Genomic DNA, 18,772 nt, shown 5'->3' on the forward strand with positions numbered 1-18,772 from the left:
ACCGTATTATTAATTACAAATGCTAGATTAAATATGCAACATGTTTATGGACTACTTTTAAATGCTGGGTCATGGTCTCAGCACTTCTCTGGGTATTAGAAAGATTCAAGCAATAGTAATTTGGTATTACAATAGAATCATATAAAAGGTCTGTGTAAACATATCTGAGGTGTATTCAATACCTTCTAAATATAGGCTTTGAAAGAAGCCATGAAATTGCAGTCTTGTTTATACCACAAGCCGTTACATTGTTTTTGATTTATTTAATTATTTGTCTTAAAATTATTTCAGGAAGGTAATAAAAGTTAACTTTTATTTGATTCATTATCTGACAGCCTCAGTGTAGATTTCAGCAGAAAAACAGAAGCTGTTGTATGTGTGCATAAACACCTCATATTCAGCAAAAGCACACTCTGTAGTTTATTTAAATTTGTTTTCTTTGTGCCTAGAGTGCCTAGAGTTTCCCCTAAGTTTTTGTTTGTTTGTTATTTTGTTGTTGTTGTTTTGTGGGATTTTTTTTAGTGAATGCCATTTAAGATTTAGCTTTGGTCCTGCAGGTCTGAGAGACCTTCAGCTTTGCTGATCCTTACCTGATGCAAGAGGTTCATCACATAAAGTATGAGTATATAGGCCCCCCATTGAGGAGGTAGGAATGGACGATGAGAGCTGTACTGGCTGGGAGCACATGTGGCTGGGGCAGATCTGGGATGCTTTGTTGCACAGTGCCGGGCGAGAATGAGTGGATAAGCCTTGTACTGAGTCTGTAAGAAGAAGGAAAGGCTTTGGTCTGAAGGACTGCAAGTCAGATATTTTTGCCAACATAAAAAGTACTTTACTGTTATAAGCTAAAGGAATGAAATTGGTAACTTATCACAGAAGAAAATACGCCCTCGATTTATGAGCTCAATCCGCAGAGATGGTGTGGCAGTGTAATCAAGAGATGTAAGGCAATGCAAACATGAAGTAACCATCTGTTTTCCTCTAGGCTTTAACAAACCTTATATTTTATTTCCATTTTGAAGAGTTGTCTTTATGGTTCATTTGTCTCCTCCCCTTTCTTCCCTCAGCTTATGTCTGTGAAGTGCACTTATCAGGCAAGATTTCTGGTAATGTTTCGGTTTATTGCCTCAGCCTTTCCATGAGCAAACATTCTCAGCAACCTTTAGCCTTTCTCTTTTCCTGAGTTTTGCTGCTTCTAGTTTTTCACCTTGAAGTGCCACCTAGTACACTGGAGGGACGGGCAGAGGTGAAGGAAAGGAATAGGGAAGTGCAGGAGAGAAGGATCACATAGCCCGTCTTTGAACCTACAGAGTGCAAATCTTTCTTTCCATCCAGGAACTAAATCAGTGTAAGGTATCTGAAAGAAAGAGAGTTAGAAGACAAAAAGAAGTGGGAGAGCACGCACAATGGGTCTAAACTGAGCAGTGATGAAGCAACTGGTATTGCTGCTGGCCATTTGGCCTTTATTATCCTCACTGCAGCTGCTGAAGCGAGTGGGTTCAAATCGGTGTAGCAACAACAGTTATGTGATCAATGTGATGCTTATGAATTACTCGGATTTCCCAGCAAATACTGATAGTTTGAAGTTAGCTGTGAAACAAGCCTTGGAAAGGGTACAAAAGGAATTCCAGATGACAGGTAAGCCAATGGGTGTTATACCCTCTCTTTGTGTGATTTCTTGCCACACTTTGTGTCCCAGTTTTATACTCATCTGACCTTTAGCAAGGTGCTTCTCAGACAGGCTCCTTGCTTGCCCATCTTATGTAGATCTTATGAAAATAATTACCTCTCTTTGTATAAATAGAAGTGCTCTACAAATGGACAGAACCATATATGTTTTCATAGTGTTTGGGCAGACTCTTCCTGCGTGCTTCTCTGGACATGTTCAGCTGAGTTTGGTAACATGGAAATTATTGAACTGGATCAGACAAGACCAGTGATCCATCTAGTGCAGTAATTGGGTTGCTCTTGCTTCCTCTCCTGACTGAATTAGCCTCTATTTTCTGAAAATAGTTTTCATCTTGACCCTATCTGTTGATCACATCATAATCTGAAGTGTGAAGTATCTGCAGTCCATATTTCCTTCATTTAGAGTTATGTTGCTTTTATTTATTTTGATATCTTACCTCTCCTTTCAACATTACCAATCTACTGTCATTCTCTAGAATATCATGGGAAAGAGATTCCAAGGAAGTAATAAAAGAAGTAGTATCTATTCCCTATCTGCCTTCTAGTTTAAAAGTTTTTGTCCAATTTTATTAGAAAGTGGTCTCGCAGTTTCTTCTTACAGAGCCTTAAAAATTTGTCTAGTAATGGCTAACACTAAAAGTACTTTCTACTGAAAGTACTAACACTCAACAGAAATCAGCAGTCAGCATTGGAGAGACTTCACAGTCACATCCATAATAGTGGGGGCTGGGTTGTAGGGAGACTTTGCAGAAGCAGGGAGACCTCATAGTCCTGTGTCAGACCTGCTCAGACCTGAGTCAGAAGGAGAGGGGTAATAGTGTATTAGTGCTTATCTGCAATTCATGATACTGTTTGCTTTTACATTTGTGTTACAGGAGAAAATGTTACAGTTGATGCCATCTTCCACCACTTTACTTCATCACTCTATGTCTCACAAGGCTGCCGTACTAGCACCTGTGAAGGTGTGGAGCTCATCAAAACCATTTATGTGAGTAGCAGACTTCTTTCCTTCTGCTTGAGTGTGCATGTGTGTCTCCGTCTTTCCTTCTTAACCTTAGATCCTGCTATTCTGTTCCAAAGAAATTGGACAATGAAGTGAAGTTTTCAAAGAGAGGGTGTTCCTGTATGTTTTGTGAAAAGAAGTAGGCAAATACTGGACAGAGATTCTGTGAATGCTTCTCAGAGACTGCCTTCAGCTTCTGGCTCCTTTTCCTATGCTTAAGTTGTCCTCCTTTTTATATCTGCACAAGTCTTTGTGTAGTCAGACAGCCAAAGCAATCCATTAAAAAAAACCCCAAATAACAACTAAAAAAACCAAACCAACAATTCAAACACTCAAAACAGCCCAAGCAGAGCAAAAAGATCCATTTCCAACTGATACAGATCCTAATCTGGTTCACCATCAGTTTACACAGTATACAAAAGAGAGAGCTATAGTGAGGATAGGGACATGTGGGCAGGGAAATCGTTAGGCTGGGTCTGTTACCAGTGAAATGGTTATGGAACTATGCCCAAAGGTCAAAGATGAAGTGCTTGCTTCTCACTTGAAATCACAGAAATCATGTGAGAGAAACTGTGTGAATACTTCAATATGAGGAAAAGCTTCAGTTAAAATCAGTGCATTACAAGAAGCCATGTTTTTGAAGATTTTCACACCTCTGAGTGATACTTGGTCAATCCAATGAGAATTTTCAAATCTACTAATCTATGACCATGCTCTAGTCTTTGCTAAGAAATTGTCCCTCATGACACACAAAGATACAGGTCAGGCCTCATTTGATAGTCATGGAAGGATTTTTTAAAATATGAGTTTCATATGCACTTAACTAATAACTTTTCTGATACACAGAAAAGTTATTGTAATACCAACCACCCTGTCTTGTGCAAATACAAACTCTTCTGGGGTGCATAATATCAAATGTGCAACTATAACAATATTTTAGTCCTTACTCGCTGTCAGTGTCTTAACAAATGTTGTGTTCTATCTTTTTTTTGGCTCTCTATGGTTTTTTTCTCCTCCTCTTTATGTTTGTTCTCCTAAACTTTCTGTAGCTCCTTTCCTACTCTTCTCGTGCTTTTGCTAAATAAATTCTGTGACTCCTCATATCCTACAATTTTCTTCATTCTCTCATCCGCCTCTCTCTGCCAGTTTTCTGCTTTATCCTAAATGACCCTTTTTGATCCCTTGCAGGATTCTGGCACACTTGGCTGTGCTGTTATAGGACCCGCTTGCACTTATGCCACCTACCAAATGATCTCGTAAGTTCCAATTCTTCCCTCTTATATTGTGATGTTAAGGATGTCAGATACTGAACAAAGTTGTTTTGTGAACAACAAACCTGCAGAGACATTGTTGTTTAGAGTACTTCAGAGACCTCAAGGTCTACAGTCAAGGCAAGCAAGACCTTTTTGCATACCTACTCTGTTTGGTGGGTGGAAGAAAATCCCCTTCCAAAGGCCATGGATAAAATTCCAGCTTTAGCAGGGAAACTTCTAATTCCTGACAGTAAGTTGAATGGTTGATTGAGGAGCAGCTGCAAAGCAGCCCTCCAGAAACAGATCTGGGAGTGTTGGTTGGCAGCAGTCTCCGCATGAGTCAGCAGTATGCCCAGCAGTGCAGAGGGCAAACCCTCCCCTAGGGTGCATCAGACACAGCATCACCAGCTGGTCAGGTGAGGTGATTATCCAGCTGTACTCAGCGGCGGTGTGGCCTCACCTTGAGCACTGTGTGTAGTTCTGAGCCCCACAATTTCAGAAAGATGTGAAGGTCCTTGAATGCTTACGAAAGTGGTGAAAGGGCTGGAAGGCATGTCCTGTGGGGAGTTGAGGGCACTGAGTTTGTCTAGTTTGGAGAAAAGGAGGCTGAGGGGAGACCTTGTTGCTTTCTACAGCTTCCTGAGAAGGGCAAGAGTAGAGAGAGGAGCTGATCTCTTCTTCCTGGGATTCAGCTACAGGACAAGTGGGAATGATTCAAAGCATTGTATATAGGTTGGACATGAGGAAGCATGCTTTTAGTGAGAGCATGGCCGAACACTGGAACAGGCTTCCTAGAGAGATGGATCATACCTTAAGCTTATCATGTTTAAAAGGCATTTGGACAATGCAGTTAGTAAGTGGTCCAGTGGAAGGTATTTCTGTCCATGGCAGGGGATTTGAAACTAGATGATCTTTAAGGACTCTTCCAACGCAAACCATTCTCTGTTTCTATGAATGACATGCATTAGATTTTGGTCAGTCCTAAAGTAGTTAGGACTGTATGATTTTTGTAGGTCCCTTTTAACTGAAATAATCCATTCTCTTCTATTCTAAGTCTGTCAGAAAAAAAAACAAACCGCCTGTTTAACTAGTGAAATACTCTCACAGTCATTATTTATTACATCATCTATGTGTTTCTGTTGCAGTAAGTAAAAACCCTGTAACTGGGTAAGTGGACTTTAACTGGAAAATAAAATTTTGTCACAATAATGCCAACAATTCTTATGGCCATGGTTTTATAACAGGCAAAATTCCCTGTTATAAAGAAACACTATACAAGAGCAAAAATATTTTGAGTTCAGTCTGATGACATAGCAGTATCCAGGGATATACCTTTGTCCTTAAAAGTTTACTGTCTCTGTTTATAAAATGATCTTTGTTTTACAAATTCCTTGTCAGCAGAGGGTTGCCTTAATTTTTTCTTCCTGACTGCTGCTGTTGTACAGCTCCTAAAATACACCTTTGTGAAGCGAAAAGATTTTTCCTTTGAATTGTAGGAGTAAAGCTTTTTTGATGGCAAAAAGCTGTCACCCCATAACACTGTCACAATAAGGAGATTAAATCCAGCCCATGGTTATGGCAGCCAGAGAGCAGATGCCTGTCTTGAGCCTTTGGGCTCCTGCCACAACCCTTAGGGTTGAAATGGTTGTGGTACCCAAAAGGGCAGGGGTAATTGGGGAAAGAGAGAAGCTGCTGAGAGCAGTTCAACAGGGCTTTTTGGTACACATACAGACTTGAAATCTGCTTGTGTTCTTGAGGAGCCTTCTGGTTTAGGTTCAAATTGTGTTAAACTAACTCAGGGCACAAGAGGAGAGAGGGGTGAGGATGAAAATCAGGTAGCTGCCTTGGTGCCACAACAATCTGTTCAGACTTGTCCTCTTATCTCTTCCTTCAGACTTGAAACAATACTGAGCCTGCCTCTGATCTCTGTAGGGAGTTTTGGACTGTCCTGTGACTACAAAGTAAACCTAACCCGCCTTCTGACCCCAGCCAGGAAACTGAATCAATTCTTCTATCATTTTTGGAGACATTCTGAGCTGCCATTCAAAACCACAACCTGGGAATCTGTCTACATTTACAAGAGAACTGAAACCTCAGAGGCATGCCTCTGGTAAGATCTGGATTCGCCTCTGACCCAACTGTTGATAAATGCTGTCTCCACCCTCAGATATGGTTTCTGCAAAGTGTTCTTTCAGTCCTACACTTTGGGAGGTGTCTTACTACCGAGAAATGAAAGAAAAAAGGAATTGTACTTTTAGCTGTAGCACTTATCTGAATGTTTCTCTCAGTCTATTTTAAATATTTGCAAGCCTTTGCTTTTCCTTTGGTCAACATAACCCCCATGTTGTCTGTGATGAAAATACTTGTTTACAGCATCCTTAATATAAATAGTGTGACATGAGAGGCTCCTCTACAGGCTTCCAATAGATGCTTTTTTTAGGTCAGGGGTCTTAGTAAGGTCTTAAAATGTTTATCTGCATTAATGGCTTCAATCTGTAGACACTATTTCCAAAATTCAGACGGTATCTTTCTTCAAACAAAATCGCCCCAGTGACTGCAGAGTTTAAGCTATACTCTCACCAGTTTGAAGCAAAGGAGACAGCATTCATTTTGTGACCTGAAACAGCAGGCTGTGCTTGATTCTCAGAAATGCTGGGTTTTCTCCTTTCCTTGGCTGCTTTTAGACAAATAGGCTCTTTTATATAGTAGTATTTATAATTACTTTTCTGTTATTGAGTCTTATTTGAATTTCAGCTCATATGTTTCTATGGTCCTTTTATTTTTTTAATTTTGCAATATAAAAAGCTGATTAATTAAAAAAAAATCTGATTTCTCCCACTTATTTTATAAATGTAGCTGAAAGGTAGCAAAGAGTTAATGGAAATAACTATTATATATATTTCTAATTCATAACCTGAGGGACTTGCAGAATTCTAAGGAAAATTTATGATTGTGTTTGTTTCAGATTGATAGAAGCATATACTTAAGGAATATTTTGGATACAGAATTAAAAGGGACTTTTTCTGAATTAAGAGACCTAAAATCTGATTTCCATTTAACTCTTTTATAGGTATTTATGGACTTTTATTGTTTCCTTCTTCTTTCTTAGTATAGGTAGCAACTTGATTACATGATGTAATTGCTATGATTATCTCTCTTTGATGTTTTGAAATATCAATGCACTTCGCTCATCTCTTACTTCAATCCCTGCTCTTCCATGTTTGCAGCTGTAATTGTCAATGCACTACACACACATTAGCCAAATCCCTTTAATTCTGCAGGTTTCACACCTTTCAGTGAAGTGATTGCATGGAAGTTATTTCTGACCTTTCCAAGTGTTTCTTATTTCACTTTTTTAAATGCTTCTGACCAGGACTTTCTTTATGACTTCAGAATTGTTCAAGCCCCTTTATTGTTGAATTAACAATAAAAAAATTAATTTTGTATCTCTGCACCCTTTTCATCCTAATTTAGTTGTAACAATGCAAACCATCCTGCCTTAATAGAAACTGCCAACATGAAGGTTTTTGAAGTCTAATTTTAAAAGATCCATTTTCTCTAAAGCACAAGTATTACTGCATAAGCTAATTGCTTTCCCCTTATAAAAATAAGTGAATATCCACAGTGATAGCAAAATTAGGTTATGTTTCAACTATGCATATGTTTCTGCAAATTAATGGTTAATGATTCTGTTCCTGAAGGAAGCAAAAGGTATTTAGTAGCTCATAGGACTGAGATCTCAGTGCTGGTGGATCAAAGGTTATGTACTTTGAAAACAAAGAGAGTTCTTTTGGTATTCCCCCTGCATTAACTTTATTTCAAAAAGAATATCTCTTCTCAGAAACAACATATTAAAGCAAGAGTAGAATTTAGGAGCTGACTGTTCTTCCTTAATCATTTGGCAAACTTTACTTGCTTGCTTTTTTCTGCTTGAGCTCATTTTCTCCTTCAAGTTCTAACTGATTCTGTATGGGTTTTTTGTTGGTGCTTTTCTTCCTTTATTTCTCTCACAGTCATGGTACATGTGTAGTTTTTAACTCAGTTCTTTATGTAGTTTCTGTTTAGTCCTTTGAACTTTCACATGTGCCTTCTTGCATTACCACTTATGTCTTAGATAGCAAAGCTTCCTGGCTGTGCCTTGCTGTTAGTCTTACTTCCTGCAATTTCCTCATAGCCCTGATTTTTTTTCTTAATTGTTAATGTCTTATTACATAGTTGCATTTTCCAAATCCATCCTTTGTATGACCATGCTTAAATACCTCTGGTTGACTTTCCAAGCATTTCTGCATCTTTCATGCCATATATTGATTCTTTCACTTTTATTGCTGCAGAAAAACTTTCATACCAGCTTATAAACAATCTTGTGTGCTATGAACAGCCTATCTTGAACTATGGTTGATTTAGGAAATGTGAGTTAGGAATTTCCTGACCATATCTTTGCTCCCTTGTGCCAGGTACATGAATGCTTTAGATGCTGGAATCACAGAGTTCTCTGAAAACCTCAAGTTCAAGGATATTTTAAGAACTCCAGAGCTGCTTAAAAAAACTGTGAAAGATCCACACCGGAAAAGCAATGGTAAGGAGGGGTTGAGGCTACACTGTCCCTGCAAGTCAGTTGCTTTTCCAAGGAAATCAAACCCACTTCTTAGTTGGGTTATAGGGAAAGCCTTTCACCAGAAATGGTGGAAACAAAGGTATATCATTTTACATGGATGTAAAGATTAAATGGCCTAAAATTCCTAGATTCCTCTCTTCATCCTCATAAAATACAGGGGAATATCCTGGTTCCATAGAACTTTTGGGGTAAATTATCCCATCTAGGCACAAGCTCTTTTTTGTGAGAGATTCAGAAATCCAGGGATCACAATTTCTCTAGAAGGGCTTTAAATATTGCAAGAATATAGATACTGCAAGCTCTCTATCATTCATGTGTTTGCAGCCCTGGTACATTTATGGACCTCATTTTGCCATCAAGGGGCACTTCTGGGAATGATTCATCTAAACTAGAAAATGAATTAATAAATGCCTCATCTTCTCCTAAGACTAAGCACCTGGTATCAGCAGGCCAAGTGAGTGTGAGAGTAAGCAAGCTAATGAAACCATTACTTGCAGGCCATTTAACCTCGAAATGTTCATAGAGAGTAGCTGTTAAGGCACCACAACTCCTAATGCTTATTTGAGTGAGATAATGGTAGTGCTCTGGTGCAATCAGACAGAAAATGGTGCATGTGTTGAAACACCTTTTACCACTTCCCATCAGATATCCTCGTTTTACTGCATAGAGGCTGGAGTTCTGTGCCTGGGCCCCAGTACAACACAGATAATGTCCCTCAGCCCAGAGTTGCTCTACTGCCTGCTACTCAAACATGGGGGAGCAGGCAAACATCTTCTTGTCTGTAAATCTCACCAATCTGTGTCAATTTTTGCCCCTTCTGTAGTGATCATCATGTGTGGCTCTCCAGAGGATGTCAGCACAGACCTAGGGACAGAGAAGGTGGATAATGACATTGTTATCATCCTGATAGATCCCTTCAAGTAAAGTATCACCTTTGCTTTTCTTCTTTTCTCTGCAATTTGCTAATGGATACAGATAATGGAAATAGTCTGAGTGGAACTGTTTTGTTGAAGAAGTGCTCTTTCACAAAATGTTTCTATTGCCATTTTTCCTCATGTCTTGCCATTTATGTAATGTGCATAGTGTTTAATTCATGGCACATTCTCTACAAAATCTGTTTTGGTTCATATAATATTTTTCTAAGGCAGTGACAGAGCAGGTAAGTTTAATGTCGTCCTTTGGGCTCCTCAGTACAGGAAACCATGAAAGAAGTACAGAGCCCAAAGTCAGAATGGTCATGAGATATGGTTCATTTGAGATATGGAACATTTTTCATACCCTCTATGCAAACAGACAATTATGTAAATAAGACTTACGGTATATTTTTCTAGACTCCCTTTATTCAAATTTTAAAATATTTATGTGATGTAACTGTTCTCCCAGTTTATAACTCATGCACTTCATAACTATCTCTTCAACATCTTTATAACCACAGAAACATAACTTCTCAGAGAAGCTTCTTAGTATACAACATAAATTTTCTATTGTTTAATTTCCTCTTAGTATTGCTAATTACAAAACTCTTTATAGAAGACATCTGACATAAATTGGCCTTACCAATGGTATCCTCAAAAGCCTTGGCTGTACAAGGACTGAGAGCTGATCTAAACCCAAGTGACACAGCAGAGATTACATCTGTACAATTAAGTGTAGATACCTAAAGCAGGTGTTTTTTGGGTGTAGCACCAGTTGCCATAGCAAGTCACAGTCTGGGAGAAAGTTAATTGCCTGGGTCAGTGCTGGTGGTGTGGATGGATGGGTGGATGGATGATCGCAAAGTAAATGTGTGTGCCCATGTCTTGATGTTACTTCACTGTTGGTGTAGCAAAAAGATTCCATGAACTTCCCAGCTCTTGTGTCTAAAGCTGACCATAACAGGTCAGTTCTGAGAAACTCTGGGTTAATGACTTCAGAGATTTAACCTTTGGTTCCAAACTGGATCCTGTTCAGGTTTTAACAGGATCTTCTCCATCCCGTATGCTTTCAGCTTCACCATATCTATTTTTCAGAAGTGCCTCTAAGAGCTTTTTGCATTCCATGATTTTTTCCAGGCACTAGGAATCCCCATTTGCTTTTCCTGAGGCAACTGGCCTTAGCTCCTGTTTCTTCGCAAATGCACAATGGGAGCTATGTATGTGAGTGCTTTAACACTGGTGTTGTAGGTATAATTGTTGTATTACAATAGGTGAGGGTGATTAGGGGATTCTTTTCTGTGATATGCATCCTTCTGATATACCCAGCTGCCTCAGGCTGCTGTATATGCTGCCCTTCTTAAACTTTCTACAGACCCCTTATTTTCTCAAATCACATTATTGTTAGAAAAAACAAAATACAGACAGCTGTATTAGATGAAAACTCAAGTAGGAGGGAGAGTAGGCAAAGTCCTGCACTTCTACAGGAGTGAAGTGCCTCTGAAAAAGTGATAGATTTAAATTTTTTTTGACTCTGAGCTGTCTGGCAAGCAGGACACAAACACAGTCTTTAAGCCTCCCTCAAGAGAGGTGGGGTCCTAGACGATTATCCAGTCTGGTGGAGTCTAATGAGGTTTCCTTTCCAACTGGATAGTTCAGTCCAAGCCTGGATGAAACACATTTTGAAATTCTTTAGGATGAAAAATGCATTGTAAAAGCTAGAAGGTTCAGGGAAAGGCAGGGGCAGGGCTCTGGTGTCAGAATCCAATTAGATGGCTATGGAGCAGAGCTTATGGTCTCCAAAAAGCCTTAACAGAGTACTGACGGTACTGTAGAGTCAGTACTGACTTACAAAATAAAAGGATGATCAAACATGAATAATGAGAGAAGGCTCATACAATTTATTTTCTTTCTAGCCATAGCAATGACAGATGCTGCCGGTTGACACTAATACCTATTGCTATATTCTTCTTTAACATGTGAATCTGGTGGTGGCCAGTCTGTGAAGCATTTCCTGATGGCCTGCCAGAGTGATTAAGCCAAATATGATACCTGAAAGCTACATCTTCTGCTTGTTTTAGCAGAGTTTTCAAGTTGACACAGTTTCCTCTAATTTTCCTATCTCACTGAATTAACCAAATGAATCAATAATCTGCCTGCTGCACTTCTGTGATTGTTTTATTTCCTCCTGTTAAATGCTTTTAGTGCAACTCCTGCTGTGCTTAATTCTAGCAGAAAATATCAAAATTAGAGGAACAAGCAAAAAGAATGCAAAAGAGCTCAGAAACAGGCACAGTAATATGAAGAAACTATGATTGCAATATTGTGGATTCCAAGGAGAAACTGAATTTTAATAAATGTAAACTTTGCTTGAAAAAAAAAAGAGGAAATAAACAGGACAGAAAACAAACAGTTAAAATAATAACAGTGGTTCACAAAAACCTTTGAGTGTCAGATTGGCAGATCTCCTTAATATTACCTTTTAATATATTTAGGCACAGAAGCTGGCATCAGAGAACAAATGATACAAAAGAGTTGTGTGCATAATGAAATTTTATTTTTAGAACTACTGTTTTAACCTGTTAAATAACAGTGCTGTTGGGAACAGGTGGGTGATTCTGTCATGCATACTACTGACCCTGTTGTTCAGTGTTCCTGGGGTTCTTGTGCTTTGCTTTGCAGTAATGTGTACTTCAAGAAGAACATCTCAGCTGATTACATGCACCATATACTTGTCCTGACTCTGCCACCAGCTAATTATAGCTACAATACTATAATTAGAGACTACGTAGAGATGGAGGGGAACATCCTGGTAAGAACACTATTTTATATCTGATTATTGCATTCAGTTCATTCCGGTTCATGTATGAGGAAATGAAAACTAAAAATGCAGCTGTAATCATCGCCTGTCATGCTTTTAAGCTGATATTTCCTTATATTATTGCAGGATGGTATTTTGTTCTGAAGAAATTATGTCAAAATATAGTATCATTAAAGTACTATCATCAGGCAGATCTGCAAGCTGTCATATTCCTGCTTTGTGAAGTTCAACTCAAACTTTTAATTTGTTCTACATATGTCCTATTCACACAGCATAAGGGAGACTTATAGGCACATGCTTTTTTCACTCCACATCTGAGTGACTGACAATCTCACATGTAGCTGCAAGGCACCACTCAAGAAAGATCTATAAGTGTAATTGAGATGTGAGCAGGGAAAGTTCAGAACTAATAATTGTTGACTTATTTGTCTGTGCAGATATGTCTAAGAGATGACAACCATTGCAGTTTCTTTCCAGTGGCTTTCCAGATGAGCTTCAAAAACAGGAACCGTTTTTTTTTCCGTAGGAAACAAGTTGGGTTTTTTTTAATTTCCAAAAAAGCAGAACCTTGGAAAAAGCTGTATTTGTTTAGTGAAACTGATACTCCTGCTGTCTGCCAGGGAATCAGGTCCTTCATGTAGAGTTCCTCCCAGGATTTGTGGCTTTGAGCTCCAGCTCTCCAGCAGGCAGCCTGAAGCTTCTGGCTGGATTTACAGCGCTTCTAGATCCTCCAGCATGGGCTCAATGCTTTTTGGGTGCCAGCTCTATGGCTGGCTGCTAGAAATTCTGGCACAGCTCCTTGCCCCTGAGCTGTGGCCACCAGGAAGCCCAAACTTGCTGACACCATACTGAATTAACTGCACAGTTAATTCAGCATGTTGAATTAACTGCACAGAAACCCTAATCCAAAGCCAGGGTCTTTGGGACACGGTGAGCAAAGCATAACTACCAAGAACCCACAGTGTAGGATTTCTTGAATCTTTTGCACCAGGATCAGCATGCCAGACCTTTACATTGGCCTCTTTTAAGTTTTCAGCACCTTCCTGTCTTCATACATCAAAAATATATTTTGTTTACCTTTCTTTTTCGAAATGCAAACACTCATATGGCATTGGCCATCTACTCACTCTGTGTTCAGCAGATTCTGGTCTTCCATGCTGGAGTTTCTTCCAAATGGAGCCAATCAAAGTTATTATAGCTTTATGACAGAAACATGAACTCTCAAACAGCCATTTTTAATTTTCTTTTGTTCTAGATGGAAGATGACTTTCTTGCTGGCTATTTTAATGCAGTGTTGCTGTTTGGACATAGTCTCAAGAAATTTGTCGTCTCCCAGAGCCCAGTGTCACCTCTCAGTTTAATCAATGAATTTCGAAATACCACTTTTGAAGGTAAAAAAAAGGACCATCCTGTTCATCCTGTTCACTAAATTGATGAGGGGAAAGAAATTTGATTTTAAACACTGTTAGGTTAAGTCAGTTCTACACTAAACAAGTCCAAGCCTTTCAATGAGTTTTATTCATAGATTTTTTTCTTTATATATAATTTATTATACAAGGGTGTTATCTTCAGTATTTGATGTTCAAAATGACTCTGAAGTCACTTGGCTGAGCTTTAATGAAGTGGTTTCAACCTTTTCCAGTTTACAAAGCCATGTAGGCCTGGGTACCTGCAGTGTGGGTGTAGGCCAGCCAACAGTTGGCTCTACTTAGTCAACTTCCTTGTACCTCTCACAGGTTGTCTAGCACTGGTGGGCTTTTGTTTTGTAGGCCATGGGCTTAAAATCGCAGAATTCATTCACTAGAAAAAGACAGAGGCAAAACTTACATGAAGAAGTGAAAACATTATCTCTCTGGGAGTATAATTCCAGTTGTCGCTTCACATCAGACATCTGTACCAAAATGATGACTGAAAGTTTTGTGTATATGTCCTAACTATGTTCAGCAAATATGTGTGTAGAAGTTTACCAGATTTTCATAAGATAGGAAAGGCTGAAGGCTGCAGTCTTATCTTTGCTTTAACCATGGTATCCAATACCTAGTAAAATATAGTTTACTAATTCCTCCTGGAGACAGCATCTCTTTTTGAATATCAGCAAACTCATCTCTTTAGTTTAAGTTTGAAAGTTAAGTTGCACAAAGATTTTTACTCATCCAAAATACAGCACTGTAATGCTCTTCATAATTTATAGGCTTAGTTAAAAAAAAAATCCTAGAAGTGATGGGTGTTGAATCACCTTCATTCTTTCTTGTGGTGGAATCTGGTACAGTATGGGTTTCATACAATAATTATTTTGATATCAAGAAGGTGGACCATGAAAAAGTTAGCATCAGTTTTTGAGGTGAAAAGGGGGAAGGTAATTCCTGAACTAAAATAATGCTGATACTGAACTTAGGAGAAATAAAACAAGTCATCATCAGCAGCAGCAGCAAACGGACAATGTGAAACTGATCAAAAAATCCTCCTATTAAAAAAGGGAAAAATGAAGGTGAGACTTTCCGGAGTGGTGGATATTAGCTAAGCTTGTGCTCATGTTGAAGCAACTGACTTCATGGGAGCAAAGTCAAGCTGTGCTGAGGAATTTGGGAAGTCCCACCTTAAAATCCTTATAATGTGGTACCCAGACAATTTCTCAATGAGCACATTTGCTGACATACAGAGAGAGAAGGCTAAAGGCAAAAAGAACATGGTTGAAACATTATTAGATTTTTCAAAAGAGTAAAGGAAATTAAAGTATCCTTGTATTTCCTTTATTGCTGATAGATTCAAACTGCAGGTGGAAACAGACTATTTTGCTTCTCACCTCCAAAATGGTGTCTTCAAGGGAAGTGACTCTGACATTCTTGGTTATGCTGAAGAAATCTGACAAGTATATTTTCCTATAGCTAGAGGGAGACTTTTGTCTTCAATGCTGTCAGTTCAACACATTTTATTGGATTTTGTAGAGAAAGTGTAGTGTGGTGTTAAAAGAGAAGTAGCACCACACTGAGCTGATATGTATCTAGCTCGTACATAAAAAAGAAAAGTATCCTAAGTATCAGAAATCCTTTTATTTATCCCACCCTTCCTGCCCCATATTTGTGTTTCTGAAAATGCAAGCCCTCTGACTAATTCCTTGTGTCTGCAGGTGTCATGGGTCCTGTGACTCTAGATGAATTTGGAGACATTGATACCAATCTGACTGTGCTGTACACATCACAGACTGCAAATTACGTATGTATGTCCAGGGTGCAACTGTTCAACCTTATATATGAAAGGAGAAACAAAATGCCCTGTACTATTTCATAAGAATGATGAAAATAATTACAGCAGGAGTGGTGGAGTGCCAAGGCATGCTGTGCGTGCCAGAAGGGGGTCATGTGAGGTGTGCTGGAGACTGACAGGATTGATGTAATCTGGTGGTACAGTAAATGAAGTGCAGCTGGTATTTTGTGGGATTGGTAAATTTATTTTCAGAGAGAGGGGAGGAATGAGAAAGAATATGGCAGCCAAACATATGGCTACACTGAGAAATGCACCACTGTAGCAGGAAAATTAATTTGAGTTTGGGCAACACATTTATTAAGGACAGTCTGAAGCATGGGACAAATGAGAATGAACACAGTTGCTGACTGCATTTCTTCCCTCCTCCCATGTATAGTTCAAACCTCTCCTGTATTTCAACACTCAAAGCAATGAGACACACGAGCTGACGAACAGTCCGGATTTTATCTGGAAGAACCACAAGCTGCCCAGTGATACTCCAGGCACTGGTGAGACACCCATTAAACCTACCACCTACCTCTTTGAGGATAAGTCCCACAGTCCTGTGATCCAGCATGCTACCTTCACACTGCCCCCAGCCAATGATGCCAAGAGCTAGGTGCAAAACATCATCTTTCCTTCTCTTGCCTCATTCCCCCATGTTCTCTGCCTCCAGTCTAGATCAAAACCTTTATTTCTGTTTGGGTGCTGATATTAAGTCTCTCAAAAACTCAATACTGTACCAGTGATTATGGGGAATACCATGAGGTATTTCAGAAGTCAACCCTGAAGAAATAATCTTCACTAGAGGATGGTAGTGGTGTGAACTGCTTGAAAGACTGTTCAGGAAAGGCAGCAGAATTAAGTTTATGATGAGTTATCTGACTCTGCATTTCTGTATCTGATGGAGTGTGGTGGCTTCTGCTTGACCCTTTATCCTTGTTGTAGGGAGCTGGGGAGAGGACACAGCACTGTGCAGATTCAGGGTGCTTCTCTGGAGGAGTCTCTGAGAAGAGCTGACTCTCTGAAGAAATACCATGGGAAACTAGGTTGCAGCTCTATTTACACCCAAATTAACAAATTTAAAATCTCAGAAATCACCATCTCATTTCCTTTTGAGTTTTTGGTGACTCCTGGATACAATGGATGAAGTCCCTTGTTATTCAGCATAGCAGAGTACAGCCTTGTCAGTCTCATCAGTCTGTGATTGTTTCCCCCTTTAAGACTGCTGTCACATAGTGATTGGCAATGGAAGAGCATGTGCATCAGGATATGATATGCAGAATAAAAATTATTGCAGTGGCAGTTATTGCAAGGCTTAGTGCACAGTGGGTTAGTGTTTACCTGAGTAATTCCATCAGTGAGAATCCAGAGATGTCACTATTAAAAGTCTCTGCTAAAGGCTTCCCATTAATTTGCTGTACTGCTTGCCTCCATTAGGGAATAGGCAAATCTTAACTGGAGAGGTAAACACCTTCTGCTAACTAAGAGTCCATTCACAGGAAGATGGTAAAATGTATTTAAACATTTTTATTCCTCAGTAAAGTAAATCAGATGCCCTCAAGTTAGGTTTTATCCCTCATAAAAGAGGAAGGAGTAGTGGTTAATTGCCATAGACCATGGGAGTTTCCAGGAGGAGGGAGGCGGCAGCTTTGAAAATACTTGAGTTAGTTCTGGGAAGAGCAGAGGGATTTCAGTGGAGCTTTCATTTTTCATCTCTGGTCAAATCTCATGGTATGGCCATGAGTGCTATCTGTGCAGAGACAGCAACATTGCACACATCAGCCACAGGGTCTCCCTGTACCAGCTCCATGAGCTCTGTGCTTTCTGGCTCCTGTCCTCTTGATCCAGTCCCATTTGAGAATCCATCCTTTGAGCCCCATAATCTGCTGTTTTGTCAGTGGATCTGAAATACCTTTCAGTTATTCCTTTTGGTATGTCCTTGTTTGAAGTTGCTGCACAAGGGGGAAAAAAAGAGAATTGCAGAAAGCCAATGTCTACAAATGTCACTAGCTTAAAATCTAATGCTTACCTAAAGCCTGTCACTGTGGCCAAGCCATACTAAACTAAAGTAAAACTGCTTCCCAAAGGCACTTGATTATTTTGTTGTCACATTTTCAAGAAACAAGCTTTAATGTGATCCTAAATAAATATATCCCTCCCACAAGGGGAATGGTGAAAGTTTAAGTAATCACTGTGCCTTGCTAAAGCCAGTCAAAATTTTACAACCTGGAATATCTTTTTTTCCTCCAGGTAGGTGAACAGCGCAGACAACCAGATCCCTGCTCCTTCCTAAGCCGTAACTGAGAACAGCTGACCCAGTTCTGCTGCCTACCTTCCTCCTAGTATTCAGTGAAAAAACCGGGGGTTCATCCATATTTCCCCCTTATTCAGAAAGTTTTAACCCTCATTCTAAACATGGCTAAGATCATTCTTCAATACACAAACGTTTCTGGTTCCAGAGGACCAGTTAATATGTGACGCACTCTCCCTCTGCCCGTTGTTAAGACTAAGAGCCAGAAGGTGGTAGCAGAACCTCAGGAAAGGGAAATTACAGTCCAATAGCACTCCCATGGGAAACTATAATCTGTTTATTGAAGCTGCATGCCACAATTCACAAACCTAAAATTTCAGACAATTTTCATGCAAAATATCTTTGCACATTCTCATTTATCTCTCATTTTATAGTGTGACTTAACTTGTGGAGGAAAACGATAGTACTGATGGTTTTCATCAGACAGCATCAGACTAATACTAAATTGTCGTGAGGCCCTTAGACTGATGAACATACCGAAAGAAGGTGGAGAGATGTGATACCCAGAACAAGAAAAATCAAAGCAGAAATCTGGGTCCAAAATCCAGAGGAGTTCATAAACTGAATCCTATGTCAGATGCAGGCACAAAAATTGGTATGTTGAAAATCCGTCCTCAATTGTTACTTGATTCTGAAGGTAGCTAGCGTGTGTAAATTTGATTTTTATTTATTTACTAATTTTTACACTCAATCACTTTTTCTGTGTGCCTTCATTTCTGTTTCTGGGCACAGACAGAAGTATATTGACCTCAGTGAGTCTGAAAAATTCAGCTCTTTTACTGTCCTTAATCAACATGGCGATCTGCAAAACCGGATTCTCCTCTGCCTTTTTTGCCTGAGACACTTGCTTGGTAAAGTAGGTACACATGTCACTCTAGACATGTGACCACCACCTGAAGCTCTGTGATAATGGCCTGTTACTC

General features: G+C 39.4%; 1 protein-coding gene across 1 annotated transcript in view; it reads left to right on the top strand.

The window, feature by feature from the left end:
* Positions 1-1,427: 1,427 nt before the first annotated feature.
* The window catches only part of GUCY2C (guanylate cyclase 2C), a gene marked incomplete at both ends in the record, with an annotated part of 43,947 nt that continues 26,602 nt past the window's right edge, over positions 1,428-18,772 (top strand). The window contains 10 exons of the mRNA XM_083860602.1: positions 1,428-1,638; positions 2,565-2,677; positions 3,881-3,948; positions 5,840-6,055; positions 8,400-8,521; positions 9,384-9,480; positions 12,154-12,283; positions 13,548-13,683; positions 15,420-15,505; positions 15,933-16,044. Coding sequence (XP_083716728.1) covers positions 1,428-1,638; positions 2,565-2,677; positions 3,881-3,948; positions 5,840-6,055; positions 8,400-8,521; positions 9,384-9,480; positions 12,154-12,283; positions 13,548-13,683; positions 15,420-15,505; positions 15,933-16,044 — 1,291 coding nt within the window. The remainder of the gene's footprint in view (positions 1,639-2,564; positions 2,678-3,880; positions 3,949-5,839; positions 6,056-8,399; positions 8,522-9,383; positions 9,481-12,153; positions 12,284-13,547; positions 13,684-15,419; positions 15,506-15,932; positions 16,045-18,772) is intronic.

The sequence above is a fragment of the Zosterops lateralis genome (genome assembly GCF_965231275.1).
Source record: "Zosterops lateralis genome assembly, chromosome: 4".
Classification (NCBI taxonomy): Eukaryota; Metazoa; Chordata; class Aves; order Passeriformes; family Zosteropidae; genus Zosterops; species Zosterops lateralis.